Raw genomic sequence first — 15,871 nt, forward strand, 5'->3', positions numbered from 1 at the left:
GGAACGTAGTATTCGCTATGACATTTGTCTTGACTCCTATAGCGGGGTGGTCGGGTTTGGTCACTGTTGATACAGAGACAGCATGAGACAGTTCTCTGTTCGGATCATGCAAGCATGGGGATATTTGGAGGAGAAGACAGTTTGACAGCTAACTCAAAGAAAAGGTAAGCCACAAATCTCACCATCAGGCATTAGGAACAGTCCAGGGCACGACTTATTACAATGTTTATGAGCCTTCACTTGAATTGTGGCCACACAGCGCAAGATGCAAACGTGTTGTGTCTTATGAAAAAGAAAAACTGCACCAATGCAATGCATAAGAAAAGTTACTCCATGACTGTGGAAAATCCACGATGTAGGCATGTAAATCCGATACAAGGTGTCTGTAACACGTAGTAATAATCATGCACGTTGTATTTTTTCACAAAAAATAATAGAACTATTTACGAGTATGTTTATTATGATAGAGAACAATAAGGTTTTTGTAGCTGACACTCACTGAAAGCATTTTATGCAATATTAAAAGATTCTAACATTTTTTTTCCCTTATGGGGTTTTGTATATAGGGTTCATGCAAGTTGAGGGAAGGTCACACCCTGAGCTGACTCCTTGGCTGCTACTGCTGTTGCAGTTCTAAGTAATATATGAATAGAATACAGAGGGATAAAATAGTGTATGCCATGATTATCTTCACTACTGCGAAGCACAGATGGCAGATGGTCAACATCAGGGAGTCTGCAGTGAGTCAACATAGCATGAAAAGTAAATGACATCTGACAGTAAAGATGGACAATATAGCAGTGCTTTAGTGGGAGGTGATAGTGTTTCCTGTCATTAGGAGCACTCTGAGATTCAATCAAACGCTAGATGGCTTCTAATAGAACAGTTTTTTAAAGCAGTAAGCAATGTGGGGAAGGGATTTCTGCTGAAATTGACATTGCTGTTGTAAAATCTTCACATCCTTGAGTAATGCCGGTTGATAAACTAATTACAGAACGCAAATTAAGGAAGGCATCCCCAAGTGCTCCTTTTGACATTCAGTCTGACTTAACAGCACAGAGAGTAAAATAATATAGGAAACACAGAGGTGCACACAAGCTTGCTCGAAGTTGTTCGCATCAGACTGACAAGTGCTTTGTTATTTCTCTTAGCATTTGCATTTCTCCCGGGTGATTTTCATTTCCTTCTACATGCACATTAGCAATCACTAGAAAACCTCTGCAGACTGGTAGGACCTGCTTTGAATGTGTGTGTGTTTAAAAAAAAAAGAGCGATAGAGAATTACATGCTCTGTATAAGTGACTCTCACTTGTTTTATTACATTTCTATCAAAACTTTACAAGAAACTTTTATGTCAACAACAGTTTCCTGTTTTGCTTTGTGCATTTGTTTCTTATATTTGCCATTCGAATTAAGTTTCTTCAACACTGTGCTCTCGACCTAGTGTTGCCAAGGTGTAGTCATCATACCTGTGCATTCTCAGCTTTCAGACCACCTCATTGCTTGATTTCGTGTGAATGCTCTAAGATGTTTCCTGGACTTTGCATGTGCCTGTGGGAAACTTTGCACCCCTGCACTCTAGTGTGTGTCTGAGTGGAACAGCCTGCTCTTGCCAGGCGGCTATCAGTGTATTAATAGGTGTTTGAGCTGCTACTTTGGTCCCAACCCCCAACTGGCTTTTCAGTTTTCATAACACAAACAGGCCAACAAACCCCCCTGCCCGACCCCGACACCCCCCCCCCCCCCCCCCCCCCACTGCTACATAAAACAAAACAAGGAAATAAAAATAAAAATATGAGCTTATTTTAGGCTCAGTGGTAGATAACTGACAGTTTGGGTTGCATGCTGTATGTTAATAATAGGTGGTGAGTTGCAGGGTTTGTTGTTAGGTAGCCTAAGATGACCTGTCATTCAGTCATAGATAGGATTTTTTATTTTTTTTTAGATTGTGTTATCTATAAAACTTTAGAGATAAAGGTCATTTTAAAGGTTATTTCTACAACAGGAACCACCTTGTTGATGTCACATTTGAATTATTCCATTTTTTACATGGCTATATTAGATTTTCTTTTTCCTAGGAAGTTGAATAAGTGGAGGAAAGAAAGAACAAGACTGAGTCTGTTTATTCTCAAGGGGAAACTAAAGAAGAACTTTAGTGTGATATATGGGAAATGGGGGGGGGGGGGGGGGGGGAGAATCATAGTAGATGCTTTGGTAGTGAACATGGTGTCAGGCTGACCATATCTGGGAACTGTGTCAGGGTGTGCTTGCTCCCACGCTGGCTGATAGATGGGAAGGATGGCTAAACCTGGCATATTTACCATTTTATTAGTTTTAACTTCCCTCTGTGTCATCATTAGCCACGGGTGTTGGCAGTAATCTGTTAGGTGGGAGCGCTTGTGTTTGGTTGGATAGAGCAGTTAAGAAGATGTCAGACTTCCTCTATTCACTGGTCCGTGCTGCTTGTGCTTCTTTTATGGTCCCAGGGACAAAAAAGTATAAATAAGAAACAAAAAAGGAACCGCATGGCATAGCTCCAAGCTGCAGGAGCTATTTTTGGGTCCAGCTATGGGAACATAACCAAGCTCCCAATAAGTCATACATGGACAACATGGTGGCTGTAAATCCTGGTGGTATTGGTGGGCTGACTCTCATAAGTGATTTACAGAATCAGATAATGTTAAGAGACCACTTTCTGCACACCTTGCCGTTGTTCATAGCATCAAACAAACACAGAGCCTCAACTGTAAAGTGTATTAAATCAAACAATACGTTTTGTCTGGATCACTTTACAATGTGGAGATCATATTTCTTTGAGGTCACTCTAAGTAGAAAGCATTTGTTTTATGAAAGCGCTGTGCATCCTTTCCATCACCCCCTGCCGGTAGGTTCAAGTACCCTGTTTGACCTGTAATTAAAGCTCCTTGTGGTTATTGCATAACAGGCTCTTGTGTGTTGACTAGTTGCTGGCTCTTGTTGTTCTGCAACAGGTTAGTGAGCAGGTTTTATAAGTGACTCTCACTTGTTTACTATTGGAAATATGTCTTCTATTTCCAAACAGCTGCTTATAAGATGTGTGAGTAGATATTGCCAGACAAAAGAAGAAAGAAGCTACCTTCACTTTGTTCCTGCATTCACAAGGGGTCTTCCTTGTAGCTCCACATTTTCAACTTGTTTTTTGTTTTTTTAATTACACCAGACAAATGCAGAAATGCAAAGACCTCTGAAATTTTTCAGTTCACTTTTGATTTCTGAAGGGAGTTATCAGCCAGTGCGCACCAAAATGCCTCTGGATGCAGCTGGACAGAGATACACTCACAAAAATCTGTAAAGCACTAATTATATAAAATTATAGGTTCATTTATTCAAATAACTAATCATTAAGGAAAATACGCTTGGTATAAACTGAATACCAATCAAGTCAATTTCATTTGACCAGATTTGATCAAATTCAACATTTTACACTGTACTAATGTAACATGGGAAACTGAAATGTAATCAGATTATTTAAAGTCAGTATTTGGGGCATAAATATTTTTTTTCAGTGTACAAACAACTATAGCAATGAGTCAGCATTTCTAAACAGATCATAACATGCAGATATGACTCAGTAGCATATCAATGAAAATCTCTTTGCATAGAAGGGAAAACAGAAACACGAGTCCTCAGATCGGCCTGGATCCAGGGTTAGCATTGTTACGTAATATCAGTATTAAATGGAATCAGATACAAATATGATGTGAAATGATTCAAACATAGTGACAAACAGACTGAGAATGATCTCCTAACTCTGAACCGCCATGATGCTTGTAGATGCTTTTCAAAACACATTTATCATATGGTTGAGTCTCGTGGCTCTCACTAGCTGCATCAAACAACAGACAAAATAAGGAACCATCTGCTTAGCAAGCTAAATACCTGAATGTAAAAGCAGTGTTATATGGGGGGATGCAATGGAATTGACACTATACTAGATACACTAGATATTTCCACTTTTGCCAGACTTACAAATCAAGTGAAAAACATTTTATAGGATGTGTTTTTGGAAACATTTCTGAAATTAGAAGCAAGATGTGGGGTGCTAGCGAGGTAACCTCGGGTTTAATATGAATGGTTTTTATGAAGCAGTTATTTTCAGAATATTTTCAATTCAGTTTAGTTAGAACTAGTGAGATATTCAACTCTCTTCAAAGCTAAGCGTTAAGAGGTGGCTTACTCAGAGACCAGCAAAATCATATCTTTTGCTGACAGGCAGCTTAATGAGATGTTTTTAGATATAATCTTAATTAAAACCCTAAAGACTTGTGCAGGTTGTCACTATAAGGTTGTACAGGTTTTTATTGTTAGTTGTTTAACTACTCACCATTCAACACCAACATGGTTGCAATATTAAGGACAAGTGTAATCCATGCTACATGCACACATCTAAGAAAGACATTAATTTAGTGGAACACAGAATTGTAACTACAGAGGGATCTACCTTTTTGTTAATGCAGGGGAAGTGTTATTGATAAGGCTTTCAACTTCACAACTTGGCACAGTCTGGCCAGAGCCAGCTTTTCTTCCTGGCTTTGGCTTCACCAGCTTTGTCGCTTATTCCTCATATTTGTTTAGGTTTATAGTTTTTTCCTCTTTGTGAGAAATAGAACAAGAAGTGTGCACTCTCACTCCATGTTTACAAGCTCCTGGCCACAAGTGACTGGCAAGTTGATAACCTCTGTTGTGTGACTGCACAGCATGATTAGGTTTAGTAAAGCCAGCTCATGGAAATTATTTCTGGGTTTGTGAACAGTACTGAACTATGAGTGCAGATGTGGTAAATAGACTTTCTCATCCTCCCGTTTATTAAAAAATAATAATAAAAATTATGTGACGTGTGTTATATTACTTAAGGCAAACAAATGAATCTGTAATGGTATTGATATCTCCAAACACACTCCAAATTACTGTAAACGTCTGCCTACTTGTGAGAAAAATGACCTCGGGGCTGCTGTTCAGGACTAGCTGAGCTGCTCTGTGCTGCATATAGTCTGTTTTTTCAATTAGTACCTCCTTGTTTGAAATTACGACATAGCTTATTTTTCTAGTGATGTAAGTTATGAGCAACAAAGGAGGCCTTGTTTGACCTTTCATACTGTTCATTTTTTTCTTCTTTTTTTTTGCCTGTCCCATTTGGTTCTTTAGCCGTCAGAATTGTTGTCTGAAGACCAACAAGGATACCCAATGGATCATCACGGCCTTGCTGTATTGCTCCATTTGATCAACCTTTGTTGTTGTTATTATTTATTTTATTTTATTTTCACTTGTAACAGATGGGACAGACATGACTGAGGGATAGGAAAGGGAGAAAGAAAGATGAAGGAAAAGAAAAACAGAAGGGAAGAGGGACAGTGAGAAAGGGCACATCACCTGTTGAGAGAAAAAGAAGAGAAAACAAGCAAAAAAAAACAGAGCAACATACTAAACACAACACCATCACGTTAATCTAGCTAAGTGTAAACAGCAGTAAATACTAAATATTGAATGTTGTTGTGTAGCAAGCAGGACCGACAACGCATAATGTGCTTGGAAATAGCAGCCAATAGAGGTGTAGTTTATGTCTATGAACAGTGAACACCCGTGTGCACACCTGTGTGGATCAGCGTGCTTGTATTCAAAAGGTTTCCCCATGTAATGGTCTGCTAGAGGATGTAGAGAGCCATAGCCCCGTCCCCCAGGGCATGAAGCAGGCATGGAAGAGATCCAAGCTCCAGACATCCAGAGGCCCCAGAGTGCGAGAGGGGCATCCGTGCCACCCTCCTGGGAAGAGCTGAGGAGAGCCCCAGATGAGGGGTCACCCAGTAGCCACAGAGCAGAAGCCAGAGGGGGCTGCAGTGGCGTGCCCGCCGGCTCTGCCGGCAGCCAGCTGTGCCAGAGTGAACCGAGCCGCAGGCCCAGAGGCCCGAGGGCCCCCTTTGCCCCGGAAGAGGCCTGACCGAGCAACAGGCACCAGGCCCCGCCAAGTAGTCACCGGGAGTGAGCTGGTACATATCTCAGCACCCAGCCCCGGACACCAAGAACCACCAACGCACCGACCCCTGAAGGCATCAGTTGTGTGTGTGAGTGTGGTGAGGGGAGATAGGCCTTTGGAGGGCCTGAGAGTTCCCAGAGAGGTGGAGTGTAAGACCCGACCTGACCGAGCAACAGGCACCAGGCCCCGCCAAGTAGTCACTGGGAGTGAGCTGGTACATACAGTGGGGCAAAAAAGTATTTAGTCAGCCACCGATTGTGCAAGTTCCCCCACCTAAAATGATGACAGAGGTCAGTAATTTGCACCAGAGGTACACTTCAACTGTGAGAGACAGAATGTGAAAAAAAAATCCATGAATCCACATGGTAGGATTTGTAAAGAATTTATTCGTAAATCAGGGTGGAAAATAAGTATTTGGTCAATAACAAAAATACAACTCAATACTTTGTAACATAACCTTTGTTGGCAATAACAGAGGTCAAACGTTTACTATAGGTCTTTACCAGGTTTGCACACACAGTAGCTGGTATTTTGGCCCATTCCTCCATGCAGATCTTCTCGAGAGCAGTGATGTTTTGGGGCTGTCGCCGAGCAACACGGACTTTCAACTCCCGCCACAGATTTTCTATGGGGTTGAGGTCTGGAGACTGGCTAGGCCACTCCAGGACTTTCAAATGCTTCTTACGGAGCCACTCCTTTGTTGCCCGGGCGGTGTGTTTTGGATCATTGTCATGTTGGAAGACCCAGCCTCATTTCATCTTCAAAGTTCTCACTGATGGAAGGAGGTTTTGGCTCAAAATCTCACGATACATGGCCCCATTCATTCTGTCCTTAACACGGATCAGTCGTCCTGTCCCCTTGGCAGAAAAACAGCCCCATAGCATGATGTTGAACATGCTTCACAGTAGGTATGGTGTTCTTGGGATGCAACTCAGTATTCTTCTTCCTCCAAACACGACGAGTTGAGTTTATACCAAAAAGTTCTACTTTGGTTTCATCTGACCATCTGACCCAATCCTCTGCTGTATCATCCATGTGCTCTCTGGCAAACTTCAGACGGGCCTGGACATGCACTGGCTTCAGCAGCGGAACACGTCTGGCACTGCGGGATTTGATTCCCTGCCGTTGTAGTGTGTTACTGATGGTGACCTTTGTTACTTTGGTCCCAGCTCTCTGCAGGTCTTTCACCAGGTCCCCCCGTGTGGTTCTGGGATCTTTGCTCACCGTTCTCATGATCATTTTGACCCCACGGGATGAGATCTTGCGTGGAGCCCCAGATCGAGGGAGATTATCAGTGGTCTTGTATGTCTTCCATTTTCTGTTGATTGCTCCCACAGTTGATTTTTTTCACACCAAGCTGCTTGCCTATTGTAGATTCACTCTTCCCAGTCTGGTGCAGGTCTACAATACTTTTCCTGGTGTCCTTCGAAAGCTCTTTGGTCTTGGCCATGGCGGAGTTTGGAGTCTGACTGTTTGAGGCTGTGGACAGGTGTCTTTTATACAGATGATGAGTTCAAACAGGTGCCATTCATACAGGTAATGAGTGGGGGACAGAAAAGCTTCTTACAGAAGACGTTACAGGTCTGTGAGAGCCAGAGATTTTCCATGTTTGAGGTGACCAAATACTTATTTTCCACCCTGATTTACGAATAAATTCTTTACAAATCCTACCATGTGAATTCATGGATTTTTTTTTCACATTCTGTCTCTCACAGTTGAAGTGTACCTCTGGTGCAAATTACTGACCTCTGTCATCATTTTAAGTGGGGGAACTTGCACAATCGGTGGCTGACTAAATACTTTTTTGCCCCACTGTATCTGAGCGCCCGCAGCAGCAGGGAGGCCCCGCATCCCAGATCCCAATCGGACGGCCACACCTCCTCCCAGCCCCCCCGCCCCGATGGCCAGCAGAGAACAGGGGTGTGTGAAGACCCCAAACCTCCCTCCTCTCGCTCACTACTCATGTGTAGTGTTGCTGCGTGTTGTTCTAAGGTGCAGACCTTTCATACTGTGTAGATTTATTGCATGTTTACATATTAGCATGTTAAACAAAGTTGTGACTTACAGCGAACTTGCCCTCCCATTTTACTTTGTACTCGACACCCACAAACTGAACTACAAAGGGTGACAGAATAGATGCAACATTGTTCAGTTTATAATTCTGCAAATGAACTTCCTCACCTCTCCCTACCGAACTGAGTGTTTTTATATTAAGAAGCTTTGAGAATGTTATCTGTGTCCCCCCGCTATAAAAGTCCTTTCCATATCCCTTTGTGTACACATTACAATGGCTTATTTTTAACCTGTTGGGCTCTTTAGAAGTGGCAAGGGGAGAGCAGGCAGGAAGCTGGTGCAGGATGACAGAGGATCCATTCTTCCTGTCTCCCTTCCCTCACATATTACTATGGTTTGTGTTGCCGCTCTGTGATGCCCACCCCACCCCCAGTGAAATACAAATAAATAAAAATAATGTGTGAACAGATGCACTGAGGGACACTTCCTCAGCCACAGTAGACCTGCATGGGAGAGAAGCTGTGACAGTTTGACCTACTAGATAGTGTTCGAGAGCAACTTACTGAAAGGAACTGGAAAAAACTCACTTTAAATGTTGGATATTTAAGAAACATCAAGCAGATAAGAAAACATGAGAAGCTGAGCTGAATAAAACATATAGCTGGATGGGCGGGGATGGGCGTCCAGGTACACACCGGCTCACTCCTTGGTGGCTGCTTATTGGGGCCTGGAGCCTGGGGCTTGCTCGGGCCACTTCGGGGGTGGGGTGCCCTCGGCCTCTCGGCCTGGGGCTCGGTCACTCTGGCACAGCTGGCTGCCGGCGGAGCTCACGGGCACGTCACTGCAACCCCCCTGGCTTCTGCTCCGTGGCTGCTGAGTGAGCCCTCATCTGGGACTCTCCTCAGCTCTTTCTGGGACAGTGGCGCGGCTGCCCCTCTGTTGGTCTTCCTTGGCCTCTGGATGTCTGGAGTTTTGATCTCCTCCATACCTGCTTCATGCCCTGGAGGACGGGGCAGTGGCCCCCCCACACCCTCTAGCAGATCATTACTTTTAAAAACAAGCGCGTCCATGCTCACAGGTGTACACACGGGTGCTCACACACACAAACTACACCCTTTTTGGCTCCTACCTCAAAGCACACTGTGCGCTGTCGATCTTACGTGCTGCACAATAATGTTTAATATTTAGTATTTACTGTTATATTCCCATATATCATCGTGATGTTGTTTATTGTATTACTCTCGTTTTCTTCTGCTTGTTTTCTTTTTTCTTTCTCAACAGGTGATCCAGGTGATTGATATATGTATTTTTTTTGTCTGCTTATTTAGTTGGTTTTTGTTTTTTTTGCCCTTTATCCCCGTCCCTCTTCTCTGCTGTTTTCCCCCCCTCTTCCTTTTTCCCTTTTCTTTTCCTCATTCAAGTCTGTCCCGTATCTAGCAAGTGAAAATAAAAAATAAATAAAATAAACAATAAAAGGTGAATCAAATAGACCATTACGGCAAGGCTGGGATGGTCAATTTGGTAAAGTAAATCCGTTGGGCATCTTTCTTCGCCTTTAGACAACAATTCTGATGGCAAAAGAACTAAATGGGACAGGCAAAAACAAAAAACAAAAAAAAACAACATATAGCTGGATGAGCCACAAATACCTGTTTGACTCTGTAAGCATTATTAGAAACAAAGTAAATTCATTCAAATCTAAATTTACTGTATATGAGCACTTTATTTAACAATTCAACCCTAAGAGATACAGTTACTAGTTACTTTTCTGCCTCAAGGTTTGAGTTTAAACAGTACTTTTATGAAATGTTATTAAATTAAAAGTATTCTGTGTGCACTTTGGAGTCTCTTGGTGTGGCCCTCCACAACAGGCCCAGTCATATGGCCCCTTCAGAAAATTAAATTCATACCCCTAACTGTCAAACATGGAAGAGTCATATAAGGTGCCTGAAAATGTAGACACAGTAGCTTTAGTGTTTGGGAATGATTAATGGGCCCTCCACAGCAGTCCCAGTTTTTCATGGGACCCCATGGGAAAATAAAGTGCCCTGCAGATTAAATTCACTTTTGCTTGCGCATTGGTGAGTTAAATGAACTCAAAAAAGAGAGGTATTCAAACCAAAGCCACCACCACCACCACCACCCCCGCCTATTATCTTACGTCACCTCCAGGGTTATCTGGGTTATGACCCTGAAGGTTGACCTTTATGGTTGGATTCTACCATATCTAACTTCTACAGTACGTGCAACTTAAAGTCCTTCCATCCTGCAAAAAGTAAGAATGAAATGTTAACATCAACAGCACTTTATGAATATATAAGCTCAAGTATTTACAAAATGAGGAGTGTTTACACTTTTAAGTATGCTTTTCAGACAGTCACTCAGTAGTCTGAAAGACTTTTGTTAATGGAAGTTTAGGTCAATGATAGTTTTTTAAACATTTAAACAATATTGGCACTTAAATTTAACTCTAAGTACTTATTGATACATAAACAAGCTGTAGAGCTTATTAGAGCTTTGATGTGCAGAACAGTTTTCAGCTACAGTTGAAATATGGCTTGTAAATAAATATCAAGGCCAGTTTTTCTTTTTCTTCCCTCTGGTTCTCCATGGTGTTTGTGGTATTTTATCTTATCACTGATAAACTCTCTCTTATCCAGTGGAGTGCATTCATTGTTGCTTTGAGTGGCATTTGTTTTAGTTATCTAACAAAGAAGAGTTTTTAATTACACAGTCCTTTTTTCTGTTATGTTGCTGACAGCAGCGTGAGAATTCCAGCCAGCTATTTGCTCTTAGGACTGTTAGTTTTTAAATTGGGTTTTCATAATTAATTTAAGCTTTCAGTCTGAGCTTTTGTTCTTTTATATATACCCATGGGGTCTGGATTTTCTCAAACTAACTGCATTCTTCCCAAAATAACTTTCTCGAGTTACTGCTTTTAAGGCAAAAATGCTTTTTTCCCCTACAGTTGAAATTCCTTTAACCCTGCAAAAATGCAATACTGCAATTGATAACACATGTGCTAACAATAATATTCTATTTTAGTTTATACAAAATTAGCCATTGTGCAATTATGCAATAATGACCACTAGGGTCAGTGGAGGAAAAAAAAAAAGTCGTTTTATTTCACAGCAGCATCTGCAAATGGCCTGTATTTGTATAGCGCTTTTCTAGTCCCTAAGGACCCCAAAGCGCTTTACACAACCTGTCATCCACCCATTCACACACACATTCACACACTGGTGATGGCAAGCTACATTGTAGCCACAGCCACCCTGGGGCGCACTGACAGAGGCGAGGCTGCCGGACACTGGCGCCACCGGGCCCTCTGACCACCACCAGTAGGCAACGGGTGAAGTGTCTTGCCCAAGGACACAACGACCAAGACTGTCCAAGCCGGGGCTCGAACCGGCAACCTTCCGATTACAAGGCGAACTCCCAACTCTTGAGCCACGATCGCCCCACATCTGCAGTCCATTTTACTGAGTAAAAGAACCAATAAAGCTAATTCTGGGACAGCAAAAACAAAAACATTTGGATTTCTTATTAGTTCCGGCTGGTGAGCTGTAGTACAGACCATATAGTCATGCAAAAAAAACAAGTATGTCCCATGAAAATTATAGGAATTTCTTTTTAACCAATTTTTTTTTTTTGCTTTTCTGAGCAAGAAGCAAACATTTTATCAAAATTGATAGTCTAAGATAAGATAAGATAAGACTTTATTGATCCCACGGCAGGGAAATTTGTTCTACCTTCAAGCAAGGAAAAATGTGCACTTTCATTCATTTATTAATCAAAAATATCAGCAGATGTGACATAGGCTTCTGATGGAGGTTACATTAATAATAAAAATGATAACTTTATTTATAAAGCGCTTTTAAACAAAGTGCTGAACAGCTATTTTAATATTTAAAAAAAGATAAGTGAATAAAAGCAATACAAAAAACATTACAATTTAAAAACTGATAACAATTTAAAAACTAATAGGCATAAAATTAAGACGCATAGGATCAGGTGACCAAGTAGGTCTTTAACTTAGCTTTAACCCTTTCATGCATGAATTATGACAACCTCAATCAGGATTTGTTTTATTAAGTACTTTTATTCATCTTTAGGCATGAAAAAATATTTTTGAACTTCATTTTTTAAAATATGTACTTTTCAAAGAGTTGGTTACATGTCCACTTAGGTGCACAACATACGTTTTGACTTGTGAATTTGACACATCAGTGTCCAGTGTAGTGGTTTATGTGCAAGTATATCAACACTGACACAAATACAAGAAAACAGCTGTCCACAACGATAGCTGTCCACTGTAGTGGCCACTATGCGTGACATGGTTAAAGCCTTGTAGGTGAGCAACAGGAACTTAAAATCTGCTCGAACCTGACAAGGCAACCAGTGAAGACATTTCAGTACTGGGGTAATGTGCTCAAATTTCACAATTTTTGGCTAAAATCCAAGCAGCTGCGTTTTGTACCATCTGTAAATCTGTAAACCTCTAAAACCTTTTTTTGGTAACCCAGAAAGAAGAGTGTTATAATAATCAATGCACAAACACACAAATGCAGTCTTCTCCTGGTTTCAAACACTTGAACTTTAACAAGAGTTACCTGCAGATCCAGTGATGAAAGTTTGGAGTTCTTTAAACAGACTGAATTTGCTGGGGAGCCGAGTCTTGTCAGACATTTAAAAGCTATGTCTTTTGTTAACGACCTTCCTCACTGTGAAATGATTTATATAAATTAATTGGATTTTTTTTTTTTTTTAAACCCTGGCTAAAAAGTTGTAGTTGCTATCTACAGCCACTGGATAACATGTTTGTTAGTTCAAGTGATAATACCAGTCATGTCTCTATTACATATTATTTGAGACTGTATGACTTGTACATCACCTACCCACATAGCAAAATTGGTATGGCCCCGATCTGGCCCACACAATGTTCTTATACATGGCCCACATACCGCAAAGAATAACAGCCCTTTGGTGGCCCAGATCTGGTTTGCCAGAGGTGGCCCACACATGGGCCAGCACAAGACCAGTTGCAGACACACTGGTGGTCCTTTGCTGGCCCATGTGTGGATTACCTCTGGTAAACCTGATTTGGGCCACCAAAGGGCCGTCATTCTTTGCGGTATGTGGGCCATGTGTAAGTTGTGTGCAGCCAAGGGCCAGTTGCAAACACACTGCTGGCCCTGTGCTGGCCCAGATGTCAGCCTAATGTGTACCTTAATCAAGCCATGTAATAACAACATGTGCTGGAACATAATAGTGCAAAAGTAACATGACAAAACTGTTCAGACAGTGAATGGACTGATTCATATATAGCGCTCTTCTACTCTCCCAGATTACTCAAAGTACTCTATACAACATTCCACATTCTCCCACTTTCTCTAGACTGAGTGCTTTCTAACTATATTCATACACAGACTTGCAGACTAGAGGAGCCAGGGATCAAACCACTAACCTTCCGATCAGTAGGTGGCCTGCTCTACCTCCTGAGCTACAGCCACCCACTGGTGCAGAGAGTAAACCGTCACTAGGTTTGGGATATAGTGTACACTCACAAACTTGTCAAATCTGCATTTGAAACGTTGGCTACCATAGCAGTATAGTATTGCAACATGGCATTTAGGTCTTCTGACTAAAATAGGAAAATAGGAAGATAAATAGTGCCATCATTGCCAGACCTGGCCCACATCTGGTTGACATACACCCTGCCATGACACCAGTCAGTCAGAAGTGCCAGCTTGATGCCGGATCCAGGGAAGACCTATTTTCTATGGGCCTGGGCCACATACACCAAACCACAATCGGGCCAGATGTGGCATGCCATCGCATAAACAGTGGCATCATTGCCAAACCTGGCCCATATCTGGATGACATACGTCTTATCATGCCAGAAGTCAACCAGCAGTGCCGGCTTGATACCAGATCCAGGCCAGACCTGCTTGCTATGTGGGTAGAGGTGACTGGCGTTGTGTTTTGGCACTACAGGGAGTGCAGAATTATTAGGCAAGTTGTATTTTTGAGGAATAATTTTATTATTGAACAACAACCATGTTCTCAATGAACCCAAAAAACTCATTAATATCAAAGCTGAATGTTTCTGGAAGTAGTTTTTAGTTTGTTTTTAGTTTTAGCTATTTTAGGGGGATATCTAAAGCCACAACTGTTTGACTGTTTGGCTCAATGGTCAAAGAATAGCTGATATTGTCTAAACAAAGTGTTAAACTGCTCACATTTTTTTGTGAAAAAAATGAAACAATATTTTTCCTTTAGTGAACAGCACTTATCCTTGAAAGAGTAGTTGTCAAACAGCTAACAGATCATCTGCAGAGGAATGGTTTATTTGAAGAGTTTCAGTCAGGTTTCAGAGTTCATCACAGCACAGAAACAGCTTTAGTGAAGGTTACAAATGATCTTCTTATGGCCTCTGACAGTGGACTCATCTCTGTGCTTGTCCTGCTAGACCTTAGTGCAGCATTCGATACTGTTGACCATAATATCCTATTAGAGCGATTAGAACATGCTGTAGGTACAGGGAGTGCAGAATTATTAGGCAAGTTGTATTTTTGAGGAATAATTTTATTATTGAACAACAACCATGTTCTCAATGAACCCAAAAAACTCATTAATATCAAAGCTGAATGTTTTTGGAAGTAGTTTGTAGTTTGTTTTTAGTTTGAGCTATTTTAGGGGGATATCTGTGTGTGCAGGTGACTATTACTGTGCATAATTATTAGGCAACTTAACAAAAAACAAATATATACCCATTTCAATTATTTATTTTTACCAGTGAAACCAATATAACATCTCCACATTCACAAATATACATTTCTGACATTCAAAAACAAAACAAAAACAAATCAGCGACCAATATAGCCACCTTTCTTTGCAAGGACACTCAAAAGCCTGCCATCCATGGATTCTGTCAGTGTTTTGATCTGTTCACCATCAACATTGCGTGCAGCAGCAACCACAGCCTCCCAGACACTGTTCAGAGAGGTGTACTGTTTTCCCTCCTTGTAAATCTCACATTTGATGATGGACCACAGGTTCTCAATGGGGTTCAGATCAGGTGAACAAGGAGGCCATGTCATTAGTTTTTCTTCTTTTATACCCTTTCTTGCCAGCCACGCTGTGGAGTACTTGGACGCGTGTAATGGAGCATTGTCCTGCATGAAAATCATGTTTTTCTTGAAGGATGCAGACTTCTTCCTGTACCACTGCTTGAAGAAGGTGTCTTCCAGAAACTGGCAGTAGGACTGGGAGTTGAGCTTGACTCCATCCTCAACCCGAAAAGGCCCCACAAGCTCATCTTTGATGATACCAGCCCAAACCAGTACTCCACCTCCACCTTGCTGGCGTCTGAGTCGGACTGGAGCTCTCTGCCCTTTACCAATCCAGCCACGGGCCCATCCATCTGGCCCATCAAGACTCACTCTCATTTCATCAGTCCATAAAACCGTAGAAAAATCAGTCTTGAGATATTTCTTGGCCCCGTCTTGACGTTTCAGCTTGTGTCTTGTTCAGTGGTGGTCGTCTTTCAGCCTTTCTTACCTTGGCCATGTCTCTGAGTATTGCACACCTTGTGCTTTTGGGCACTCCAGTGATGTTGCAGCTCTGAAATATGGCCAAACTGGTGGCAAGTGGCATCTTGGCAGCTGCACGCTTGAATTTTCTCAGTTCATGGGCAGTTATTTTGCGCCTTGGTTTTTCCACACGCTTCTTGCGACCCTGTTGACTATTTTGAATGAAACGCTTGATTGTTCGATGATCACGCTTCAGAAGCTTTGCAATTTTGAGACTGCTGCATCCCTCTGCAAGATATCTCACTATTTTTGA

General features: G+C 41.8%; 1 protein-coding gene across 1 annotated transcript in view; it reads left to right on the top strand.

Annotated features, from left to right (window-relative positions):
- The first annotated feature begins 55 nt into the window (after positions 1 to 55).
- calcrl2 (calcitonin receptor-like 2) overlaps positions 56 to 15,871 on the top strand; it is a 40,090-nt gene continuing 24,274 nt past the window's right edge. Inside the window, exon 1 of the mRNA XM_085260085.1 lies at positions 56 to 164. Within this exon, the coding sequence (XP_085116211.1) occupies positions 115 to 164 (50 nt within the window). The 5' untranslated portion in view covers positions 56 to 114. The remainder of the gene's footprint in view (positions 165 to 15,871) is intronic.

Source organism: Mchenga conophoros, linkage group LG20 (assembly GCF_057382185.1).
Source record: "Mchenga conophoros isolate Kocher_MC1m ecotype Shallow Benthic linkage group LG20, M_conophoros_male_GT1.1, whole genome shotgun sequence".
Classification (NCBI taxonomy): Eukaryota; Metazoa; Chordata; class Actinopteri; order Cichliformes; family Cichlidae; genus Mchenga; species Mchenga conophoros.